This window comes from Hydra viridissima, unplaced genomic scaffold (assembly GCF_058129835.1).
Source record: "Hydra viridissima isolate aposymbiotic clone 2 unplaced genomic scaffold, HvirCarnegie_v1 scaffold_1, whole genome shotgun sequence".
Taxonomy (NCBI): domain Eukaryota; kingdom Metazoa; phylum Cnidaria; class Hydrozoa; order Anthoathecata; family Hydridae; genus Hydra; species Hydra viridissima.
The window spans coordinates 8,322,927-8,335,603 of record NW_028324300.1 but is presented as its reverse complement, the minus strand read 5'-3'; the positions used below and the strand labels follow the sequence as shown (position 1 = coordinate 8,335,603).

Genomic DNA, 12,677 nt, shown 5'->3' with positions numbered 1-12,677 from the left:
TCTTCGGATGTTTTGTTTCATTTGAGAAATTAATATTTTACAGGTTTGAAAGAAGTGCTTTACAAGTCACAGCTTCTACTCCTTCAGCTGTTAAATTTAAACTTAGCATGCGCGAGAAGTTTAAAGGTGACAGAAAAATAAATATTTAACAAAATGCCGCAATAATTACTATGCTCTAAATATATAAGCATTCAAACGATCATAATCTTTTATCTCAGGTTTCAATTAAAAGTTATCATTAACTTGCAAAATATTACCACGAGTCGAGAAAATCTTTCAGACTACCGAGGCGAACAGATAGTATCATTATCTACTTTGTATCTAAATACAAATATAATACCCGTAAAAGATTTTATCACGCAAAATTTTCCGTGTTACAAAATTTTTATTCAAATAAATTAAATTTAAAACAGAATAAAACTTAATCTTATAATTGCATTACAAGCCTTAAAAAATAGAATTTATGACAATGTTCATTTTTGTTAACGAGGGTTTCTTTCGAGCATATAATTATCAGTGTCGATTGCAAGGCAGTTGCTAATAGCGTAACGAATCCGTTCTTCCATTACTTTTTTCGCGGTGTAAGGTGGCAATCTTAGTACGAAGAAACACGTTTGAGCTGTAGGAAGACCATCGACGGGCTAAAACAAATAAATCATTTATAGAAAATGACGCAAGCAAAATTTCGCCATTTTATTTGTATTCGTGACACAAACATCTGCAATGTATTTTAAACACTTTTCCGCAATAAAATAAACATTAAAAAGATTAGGTGTTGAGAGTTTAACAAGATTTAAACAGTTATTGAGATGTAGCATAATGAAGTTGAGATAAGAAAGCTTGTTTGGAACAAATACATTAAAAATACAAATTTATCTGAAGAAAAATTGCAGCCTCTAATCGTCAAAAGGAAATCTGACAGCGATGACAATCACATTGCAACTAAGAGAGAACTGGTCTTTAAATTATATATGGTCTATCAAATCAAACAATCGACTTTCTGATCGAGATTTAGAACATAAAGAACACAGTAAAGAGAACATGCATTAAAGCTGGCTAAAGGTCGTATCATATGATCAAACATCCCACTAGAAGCGATAAGCAATCCCGAGTAACCAAAAAGCTTGTTTGCTGTACTACAAGATATGAACAAATACGACAGCTAAATAATAAAAGACGATGAAACTTACATTAAGTTTAACTTCAAACAGATTCCAGGACATCATGTTTTCGCTTTAACAATCCGAGGCAATATACCCTCGAAAAAAAAAACGTATTTCTAGACAAATATGGCAAAATGTTTCTCATCTGGCAGAGTATTTTGGGCATGAAGACTCAAATAGTCGCAACTTTATCAACTTTAACGGTAAATACTAGTGAAAGATGTGCAGGCAGAAACGACTTCTTCCTGTCATTCAAAAGCATAATAATCATGTTACATTCTGGCCAGGGCTAGCAAGCTAACGCTATGCTAAACTAACATTCGAACGGTATGAAACAAACTAAGTTGCTGTGGTTAGGAAAAAAGATCAAACTGCCCATAACCTCGCCCTACTGAAAAATATTGGGTTATTGTCAAACGAAAACTGCTTCAGAATGGTGAAAATGCTATGAAATATAGCCACGATGTTCAGAAAACGCGCATTGATTACTTCCTAGTATACTAAATATGGATGGCTCCTGCTTCCAATGGCTTTCCAACAAGAGCAATTCTTTTTTTTATAAAGTTTTAATATTCCTAAGTTTTATTCAAGAATTTCGGCAATTCCTGCAGCAATAGTTCCAACCTTGTCATCTTTCAAACGCAGTGAATCCAATTTTGCTTAAGTCTTTTAATTTTTTAATATTACTTGATTTTGAATTTTCTTAACATGCTTGCCATCAAATGAGACTATTATTCCATCTGAAACTTTTCAATCATTTCTTCCTTTAACTTAGCAGCCTCTTTGAATATTGATTTAAATATTGCTGCTTGAATTGGAGTTGGGATATCAATCATGAAGCAATTGTTTACAAATTATAACACACACTTGTCCAGAAATGAGAATAATTACTCCGAAAAGCACCGGAAAAACCCTTTGGTGGGAACAATATACACACCTTCCTGATATGAAAAATCCGAAAATCTTTTATGACCGTCCGAGAAAAAAAATTCAATTTGAAGTTTTCGGCATTGTCCAAAAAGTTTGCAAAATGGTACAATATGTATCTTTGGAAAAAAAATCATAAAAATAAGTCAGAAATTGTATGTTGACTGCTTTGAGAACCATAATAAAACAATTTTTGCTTTTCTGAACTTTTTATTCTCAATAAATACAAAGTTATTTTTTCTTATGTAATCAAAAATTTCTTCACAGCAATTTCCACATATTAAATTCAAAAAACAAACAGTGCATTCCTTTAATTTTAATCAGAATTTTAAATTCAAAATGATGATTTTCTTGAAAAATTTCAACAGGTTTTCAAGAGGAGCCAATGCTTTCACAAGTTCTTGCTGTTGAAATCAACAAGACAATTTTGTAGGTTTCGCAAATATTCTGGATGGTCTATTGGCATCTTGCATCTTTCCCAATGTGTCCTGAAGTTGTGACGCAATGCCTCTGTGGCCTGCTCACTGTACTTGCCAAGAGATTCCTTCCTGTGATCAATGAATTCCTTGACATGAAAGAAGACGGCGTGGACTTTAGGGATCAAACTGGCCTTTGGCAAAGAAAGGAAGGAATTTTTGAACTGTGTGATTTTTTCAGCATAGTTACTCTGCAACTGATTTCCAAAACAAGAGGAGACAATTACATCAAACTTTCTGAGTGTATCAATCCATGGAAAAACTTGGAATGCTGAGTCTTCTTCAGCAAGTCTTTGAAGAAGATCAACATGTTTCAAAAGTTTTCGGCACTCATTGCCAGCAAACTGGCCTCCTTGAAATGGCTGAAGCTTGATGTGAAGTGCTTTTGGCCATTTATCAGCTTTATCCCAGGTTTCTTTCAGTGTTTTAAACAAATGGTTCACCACACCAAGTAAAAGATGAAGTTCCATGAGTGGGACCTTGTCAAGAACAAAAGTAGAGTCATACAAATCTAAGAGTGGATTACGAACAACATTTTGAAACTGCTTGGCCTTCTTGTGGTCCAGACCTGAATCTTGAAATGAAGCAAAGCACTTTCTTATTGAGCCAAAAGTGCGGAGTTTTCCACATTGTGACAAGTTACGGTGATCCGCATCACACCGAGTACATGGATGAGAGCTGGCATGGGATTGAAGCCACATTTTCACCTTTGCACTTTTTTCCTAAAAGAATCCTGCAGGTATTGCATATTCCAAACTGTTTTCCTACAGTCATCATGTTTTTTAACAGAATTTGGCATTTTTGCTTTGAAGTTAAAAAAAGTTGTCATGCAGAATTTAACACTTCGTCAGGTTAGAATTATTTTGTTCTATCTCCCATTTTAAACGTTGAAAAAAAGTTTTTGATTTTTTTCTATAAGTAAAAATTATTTAAAATTTTATTATTACTTTTTTAAGAAATAATAACTTATACTTTAAATAATTTATATTTAAAGAAACTATTTAGAAAAAAAATTTCGAAAAAAAAATTTATTTTAAAAGTAATCATTACTTAGTAAAATTAACAATTCATTTTCTCCCGACGTTTAAAATCGGAGATAGAACAAAATAATTCTAACCTGACGACTTGACAAAAACTGCTTTTTCCTGGAATTACAAAAACTTGTTTAGAATTAAATATTACTCACTAGGGCTTCGTAATAATAACAAAATATTTTTAATACAATTTCTGACTTGTTTTTATGATTTTTATTCCAAAGATACATATTGTACCATTTTGCAAACTTTTTGGACAATGCCGAAAACTTCAAAATGAATTTTTTTTCTCGGACGGTCATAAAAGATTTCAATTTTTAGATTTTTCATATCAGGAAGGTGTGTATATTGTTCCCACCAAAGAGTTTTTCCGGTGCTTTTCGGAGTAATTATTCTCATTTTCGGACAAGTGTGAGCAGCTTTATTTGCTGATACTCTGGTGGATGTTACCAAGTTGGTTGAAACGCTCATTCAGGACATCATGTTCCTCAATACTGAAACACCCATTTTAAGTCTTCACCACCTTGTCAAGCTTTGTTGATACTACTTGAACAACATATGTTAAAAATTCAATTCATTACTTGATTAGACAAGTATGGAAAATTCAATTATTGTATATTCGCAACTTTCTTTCTTTTATCTCTACTCCTTTGCTTTTTTATTTTCACCTTTTTTAAAAATTTATAGGAATATAAGTCGTTTTCTATGTTTTTATATGAAAGTTAAAAAGTCAAAATATAAGAGTCCTGATATACGTATAAAATGTATAAGTAGAAATATATACTTTTGCGAATGTTTAGATATTATATGTTTATATATGTTTTTATATATATATATATATATATATATATATATATATATATATATATATATATATATATATATATATATATATATATATATATATATATATATATATATACGCATGTATTTACATATAGAGACAACTTTGGAGAGACTGGATACCTTTGCAGCACCAACTATTTGAAACTTGTGCGGTAAATCATTCAAATTTGTCGGCAAGCGACACCTTCCAGAGACAAATCGTAAAAATGAAAGCAAATCTATTTTTGAGAATGATCGTAATATCTCCCATAACCACGGAACACGAGAATCACCTGCACTTATTTCACGGCACCTAAATAGTTAACCTTTTAGTAAAATCAAACTAAATGTGCAGATGTTAGAATTCCTATAATTTTGAAAACAAAAAAAAAAAACAAAAAAAAAAAAAACTTAATCAACTAAATATAATCAAAATAATCCTTAAGATACCGGGATATACTCTTTAAAATATCAACATCTATTTCGCGAGACCCGCACACTAACTGCTCTAATCGATCACCTGTCATTAACGATAAAATCGGCATTGGAACCATTAACATCAAGCCGTCGCGAATGCTCTGTATCTGAAGTGACATTTCATTTAAACGGAAATTTATTGCTTTTTCGACATACGCAGAGCAATCACTTTTCTGCAGTATTTTCATTTCACCGCCTGGAATGAGTGGCTCAAGATAACCATTTGATGTCTGGCAAACGTAAGTCATTAAGGGAACTACAAGATCATCACTGTCATTTAAAGCAATATCTTTTAGCATGGAAATACATTGTAAAAACATCGAATCGACCTAAATCCAAAGATACAATTTTAAGGCTGAGACGGTGAGAAGGAAGATTTAAAAAATAATAAAAAAACCATACCTCAGCAACGTCATCAAGTGTAATTTTCACACCGACAAGCTGTTTCCAAATACACGATGCTAAGTGCAAATTCAAAGGTTTGCGCGTGCGCAATGCAACACCCATTAATATTCCCAAAAATTTGTAATTCCTCAGCGATTCAGGAGAAGTCATTGACGCATTCACTAAAAATTGATCACGGTTAAATCCTACTTCAACAGTGGCGTTCGGTGTAGGAATAAGAAGCTTGCTAGAATTATTGTCTTCAAGTTCCTAAAAAAATATAACAAATTGTAAGCGCTAAAAAAAAAAACGTTTAGAAGCTGTTTAAACGTCAGGTGAATAATGATGCATATACCATGCACATTTGAGTGGCTATTTCATCAAAAACACCGCCTGCGTCGTCTGCAGCTTCATTTAAGAGTTTAATTTTCCATGCTTTAGTTAGTATAAGTAAATCAGAAGACGCAAATGCCAAAACTTGATCGGCAACTTGTTTGAATACTGTCTCACACGGTTTACCACTTAAACAAAAAAAAAAAAACAAAAACTGATTGACAATTAGTAAACTTACTAGCGTAAACTAGACAGATAAGTGTTTAAAAATGCAAAAGTGCTTTATAAAAAACTAATATTGTATTCAATAGGTTACCTTGTATCAAAACGCTTAACAATTATCTGTGGTTGGGGCAACCTTGATCTCAACAAGGTAGATCTAAGCGCACGAACCAGAGGAAGAGCGTGCGTTCTCATTGAAAGAAGAGGCCGTAAAATACCATCTTCAAACAAATAGAGAAATGATTCAGGTGTACTCTAAATAGTAATAAAAGAATTAATGAATAATATAAATTATAAATATTAGACAATACAACAGCTAAAAAACTTTAAGACCTACTTTTATTGATCGACTAAGACTCATTAACTTCCAAGTTTGAGAGACCATGTCAGAAAAATTCCAGAGTACATTAAATCGGTCTCGAATCAGCTCCACTTCAACATCTCGCAATGATTTATAATGTAATGGAATAGAAGTTGGTGTGCCAATTTGTAATTGTGTACTGGAACGAGGTAATGATAGAAAACCAGACCAAGCTGCACAATGGGTTGTTCCTGCCATTTGAGAAGAATAAAAGTCAAGTAAAAAATCAAATAAACTTTTTTGTTGTAAAAACTTTGCAATTTTTCTTCTCGATAAAATATTTGAAATTTCTAAAGATTGCTCAGAGGGCCAGAATACTAAAAATTAGCAAAAATTAAGAGACCTATTTAAAGTATCAAAATACAATTTTTAAGGGTAAATCCAGCATAAAATTTTATATTTGACCACTCTGACTGGACCATGCTGACTGGGAATATGTGATTGTAATTCTTAATTACACAAATCAAAATATAGCTTTTTTGGGTATAAAAGTTATAGATTTTAACTTTTTCATTAACTGGTTGACCCCCTTAATCTGTTTAGAATGTCTCAACAAATCCTAACTTCAATTTAAGCAACAATTTTTAAATCAATATTCAAAGAGGCTGCTAAATTGGAAAAATTGCCTCTGATGGCAAGCAAATTGAGAAAAATGAATATTTAGTATTGAGTCAGGGTATCTATCTACTGTCAGTAATATTAAAATTTAAGGCAAAAATTTAATCTCTATGATGATTTTCCAAATTTTGTGTTGTATTATGTTGTATTAACTATTTGTTTACCCCAAATCCCTTTTTATGTCATATTGTCTCATTTTTTCAACTTTCCTTAATCTTATTCTATATACATATTAGATTCTATTACTATTGTCCTGCACAATATCATAATAACAGTAACAACAATAACAACAACAACAACAACAACATCAACAACAACATCAACAACAATACCAACAATTTCAAACACAAAGAAATAAGATTTTTATAAAATACATTAGTTTAAAATTCAAACTGTTGAAAATGCTAACCACCTGCAGACAATCTTGTAATGTTAGCACCAATCAATGAGTTAACCAGACAGGGTAGATACTGAGGATTCATATTTCCAATGCCCAACTGTGCACTTGCATTTGTACCCCATGCCCAAAGGTTACCAGCGTTATCAAGAGCGAGTATATAATCACAGCCAGCTGCCAAATCAATAATAGGATGTCCTATCAATGGATGAACCAGCTGTGGAATAGTGTTATCACAAGATTCAGCATCAGGATTTCCAATAAAATCCTCTAAAATTCATTTAAAATAACATAAAATAGAATAATAACTGGTATAATCAAAAATCATGCTGAACTTCCACTTTATTTATGTTAATTTTGTAAGTAAATATAAAGCAAATACAAGAAATTAGTTTTAAAGATCAATATACCATGTCCAAATGTATAAAGATATCCATTAGCACTGAGGACAACTGAAAATTTTGATCCACATGCAATTTTTTTCAGGCAATCATTTCTTAAATTGTCTACAAGACTTGGGATAACTTTTAAAGTTGTTGATCCCAGACCTAACTTTCCACATTCACCATCACCCCAAGCATAAAGCCTTTTGCTGTCACAACTAAGAGCCAGAGTATGATTCTTACCACAAGCAATCTGCATTAAAAAAATACCTCTTGTATTTAAAAGCCTTAAATTAACAGCAGGAAATAAAGGAATTCTAACTTTTGTATAAAATAAATTCGACATAACAGGTGCATTACATAAGTGCAGAAATTCAGATTATTTTTCAAAAAATGACCAGAACTTCATCAGCTTTGATGTAACTTTAAACATTTACAAACTTATCTAACTTGTACATGTTTAGGAATATTTAATTTAATCTTAGAGGAATTAATTTTAAATGCATAACTTAAGTCTTCTAAATCAATTTTAGCCCATGCTGAAAAATCTAATGGATTAACATCTGTAGATTAAAAAAAGCAATCTTCAATATTGCCCAAAAACAATGTTGCTGACTATGTCTGGTTATTCAAAAATAACTTTAGGGAGATCTGGATAATTGGTTTGTTCTGGTACAACCTTAGGGAACTGTTGGATACATATCTTCTTGTAACTTGGCTCCTAGATCAAACACACTTCTTATGGTTCTTTTTTTTCTAACAGTGTTTTAATTCACTTTCTTAGACTTTAGTACATCTCCATAAACTTTTAAATTTGACTTAACTTAGTAAAAGAACATTTTTTTGACACATTTAGCAGTTCTAGAATCTCTGAAATTGACTTTTATATATATATATATATATATATATATATATATATATATATATATATATATGTATATATATATATATATATATATATATATATATATATATATATATATATATATATATATATGTATGTATGTATGTATGTATGTATGTATGTATGTATGTATGTATGTATGTATGTATGTATGTATGTATGTATGTATGTATGTATGTATGTATGTATGTATGTATGTATGTATGCATGTATATATATATATATATATATATATATATTTCTCATTTTTAAATTATTCTATTATAAATGTTAATAAACTGCACACAAACCAAAAAATAAAAATAAGAATGAAAATTATAGCAGATGCTATAAAGGTTAACCAATTAAAAATTATCACTAACTTTTAATTGGTAAAAAGTCTTGAAAACTCTTGTAAATCTTAATATTATTGACAAACTAAAAAATCTCTAAAAAAAAAAAACGACCTTGAAACATCTTGAAACATTTTAAAGACCAAATCAAGCTTGTCACAGAATTGGTATTGACATTCTGTGCTTACGTGATGCACCTGGTAGATGAGAGATTTTTAATTAACAGTTTTTAATTTTATCAAAATGACAAATTATCTAGGTGCAACTGTAAGGTAGTTGCAAAAGATATTACTGCTTTTTTATTAGCAACAAAAACAAACAGATTTTTCCTGTATTTCATTCTACTAATAATACTTAATAAAGATTCATTCACATAAATATATTTATATTTATAATTAATATTTATATTTCAATCTTTCTAATTTGTAAGATATGGGATAAAAAAAATTAATCACTCAGATGAACCATGGAAAAAAAATAGTTTTAAAGAACTTCTAAACTGTGCAGAATGTTCTATGAAGACATAAAGAAACTAATATTTAAAAAAAAGCAGAAGAATCATTGCAAGACTTCAGATGACTACTAAACAAGTAAAGTAATAAAAAAAAGAATGTATCATTACTAACAGTAGATTGCAGCACTTACAATAGAAGCCAAAATGCTTAAGGATTATAACTTTAGGACAAGACATAAATGGCTGAAAAACTACTGTTTGGCCACAAAATAAAGATTGGCCAGAAAACACAAAATCTCAAAAAATAACTAAAAAATTCCTTTAGAATGATGAATTTAAATTTCAAATTTTTGGGTTAAACCAACAAGTTTTTGTATGTTAGAGGGAGGGCAAGCATCTTTTGCCAAACACTATTAAAAGAAAAACACGGCAGTGGATCAATTATGATTTATAGTTACTTAATCTCAAATCATCTGAATTAATTTTATTTAAAGAACTATTATCTTGAGCTGTAATGTAGTTGCAATAAAATATTATTTCACTAGCAATAAGTCATGCAGAAGATGAGCTCTTAAAAGTATAAACTGTGAAAAATATGATGAAAAAAAGTATTTTAAGATTTTTATCACCATGATTGACTTCAAATGTGTGGTATTCAATTAAAGTATTGGAAACTAAGTTCCTGCTGTTTTTTAAAATTTTTTAAAAGATTGACTTTCAACAAAAATTAACAACTAATTAATCAATAAAAAATCTCCCATGTTGTTCATAATTTCCTCCAAATGGTGAGTTTAAAATGGTGAAAAAAGTTAAGAAACTACATAAATTTTACACCAAACCTGTGATATAGGTTCATTTTTTAGTGATAATACTAATTGTGGGGTTTTTTGAGGTGAATTTCCATCATCTCCCTGGGTCCCATTTTGACCTTGGCCAAATGTGAACACTTTACCATCTTTAGTTAACACAGCAGAATGCTTAAAACCACATGATGCCTAAAAATTATTGGAGATTCAAGATTATTCAATGTAATAGATAAAATTAATCTTTATTGGAAAAATAAAAATATAAATATTTAAAATTACTAAAAGTTTGTATCTAGCTTGAAATGTAATAAATAAAAAATATATCCATCTTTTCTTGCATACTACTATGTAAACTGTCTTGGTTAACATAAACTATTTTCATATCTTTGTTTTTACCCAATTTCTACATGTCAAAAATTTAACTTTTTTTTAATTCCTAGTTTTAACTCATAGCAATTTTTACTCTAGGCATATTTGTTCAACAATCATTTAAAAAATGTACCTGCACAACATGCTCTGCATGAAGGGCCATAATTTGCTTTGGTTTTCTTTGTCTCTCACTGTTTCCATGCCCCAACTTTCCATAATCACCATCACCCCAACTAAAGACTTCACCACTATCAGCTACAGCCAAAGTATGGCCATCACCACCCAACGAAGTAGCCAACTGAATTATCATATAGCCTAAATAAAAAGATTTCATCAATTTTATTTTTGTTATAGATTATATAAAGACATACTAGATTTCACACTAAAAACCATATTATATCAAACCTTTTTATTTCACCAGTTGAGGTTAGAAAACCTTTTTGTGAAAAAGAAAAAATTAATTTTGACCTAGTAATTCAGTTATTGGTATCAAAGTATGTTCATCATCTGAAGTTCCTTGACCCAACCTTCCATAAGTGCCTTCCCCACACGCAAAGACTGCTCCATTAGTTTGTAAAAGAAATGTACAACTTTGACCACACACAATCTCACGAACTTGTTTAAATGATGACACAAAATGAGGCAACAAACATGTTTCTCCCACCTCTGGTAACTCTCCATGTGCATTAGATCCCCAAACATAAACAGATTGTGGAATCACTAACTCCCAGTCTTTAGGTGCATTAGTAAACCAATGCATAATTTCATAATCTTGAGTTAAACTCCAATAGGAATTTTCCTAATCAAAGAACATTTATTCTAAAACAATAGAAGAGGGAAAAAGCAAACAAAAGAAGTTCATACATAAAGTTATTTTTTAACAAATCAAAAATAAAACTTAATGAAAATTAGTCTCAATTACACATCAAATACTGTACACATCTCAACAACATTTCAATATCAAACCAATCTTAATTTCATTTCAATACTGTGCTTATCTCAAATTTATTTAAGAAATTTTGTTATTGAATCTTTTATTCTACAATATTAACTCACCAAAGTCTTTTCACTGATATCTGATTTACAGTTAAGTTCCAAAAATGATTTTGGAAAATCAATACGGTTCTTTAGAGCAATTCCTGACCAAATAGTGCTGCAGTATAACTTTAGCCAATGCATGTCATCATATGCTCCAAACTCACAGTTGTTTAATAAAACATCATACCTCAATAGCAACGCAATATTTACAAGAGATTGCAAATATGAGGAAAAGATCAGTTGTGCACCTGTTGAAACATGATTCTAAATTTAAACATATAATACAATTATCATAAATCATTTTCCCACATCACCCACTTTCCCACATAACATATTATCATAATGTATATAACTACAGAGACAGACAGATTGATAGACGACAGACATGTAGAAAAGTATCACTCTATTTGAATATACAAAATCATTTAAATTTGAAACCAAACAAACAAAAAAAAAACAAACAAACAACAACAAAAAAACATAAAGCCATTAGGGATATAAAAAACAATTAGAAACATATCTTTATATAATAAGAATATAAACTGTTAAATAAAGTAAACCAATTGGTGTAATTAAGCAGAATCTTTTTGAAAATCAAAATAATTTTTAGTTATTATGTGGATTACTAAATATTAGGCATGAAAATCTTTTGATAATATTCTTGTTGATGTAAATTGATAACAATTATCATAATAAGAAAAAAATAATTTCCGACAACCCACTGAATATTAGATTTTATTTTTCATTATATTATAATTGTCAAAGCCACTTCTAAAGAAAATTCATAATGAAACAACTTTAGTGAGGTTAATGCAACAAAACAAAATCAAACATTGAGATATTTGGTAGCAAATTGAAAACAATTGTGTGGTGCTTTACTTTCAAGAAAATGATACCTAACTGCATAACTTAAACTATTAAACATGGCAGAGGTTCAGTTATGGACTGGAGACCCATTTTAAATCTATGATGCTTTTCCAATATTTAGATGTGATTTCAAATAAGTCATAACATTTTGGTAAGGAACATATGAATGGAATAAAATTGGTGCAAACTTTGTGATGCAACTGGATATTAACCTAAACTTTGAAAAATTTATTGAATAAACTTAAAAACTCAAAATTCAAACTAAAAAGTGACTGCCTTAATCACTTGATGTCAATCCAACTTCAGA

General features: G+C 30.1%; 1 protein-coding gene across 4 annotated transcripts in view; it reads right to left on the bottom strand.

Moving 5' to 3' along the window:
- Positions 1 to 284: 284 nt before the first annotated feature.
- LOC145187933 (putative E3 ubiquitin-protein ligase HERC1) overlaps positions 285 to 12,677 on the bottom strand; it is a 52,746-nt gene continuing 40,353 nt past the window's right edge. For 2 of the 4 annotated variants that reach the window (XM_090076894.1, XM_090076895.1), the window contains 13 exons: positions 11,522 to 11,767; positions 10,934 to 11,264; positions 10,599 to 10,780; positions 10,130 to 10,285; positions 7,628 to 7,853; positions 7,233 to 7,487; positions 6,179 to 6,393; positions 5,936 to 6,096; positions 5,642 to 5,807; positions 5,305 to 5,556; positions 4,876 to 5,231; positions 4,567 to 4,738; positions 285 to 641 (listed from right to left, as the gene is read on the bottom strand). In XM_090076894.1, coding sequence (XP_089933020.1) covers positions 483 to 641; positions 4,567 to 4,738; positions 4,876 to 5,231; positions 5,305 to 5,556; positions 5,642 to 5,807; positions 5,936 to 6,096; positions 6,179 to 6,393; positions 7,233 to 7,487; positions 7,628 to 7,853; positions 10,130 to 10,285; positions 10,599 to 10,780; positions 10,934 to 11,264; positions 11,522 to 11,767 — 2,877 coding nt within the window. In that variant the 3' untranslated portion in view covers positions 285 to 482. Of the gene's footprint in view, positions 642 to 4,566; positions 4,739 to 4,875; positions 5,232 to 5,304; positions 5,557 to 5,641; positions 5,808 to 5,935; positions 6,097 to 6,178; positions 6,394 to 7,232; positions 7,488 to 7,627; positions 7,854 to 8,112; positions 8,322 to 8,950; positions 9,034 to 10,129; positions 10,286 to 10,598; positions 10,781 to 10,933; positions 11,265 to 11,521; positions 11,768 to 12,677 lie in introns of those variants that run through there. The other 2 variants (XR_016449329.1, XR_016449330.1) reach the window with 2 other exon arrangements.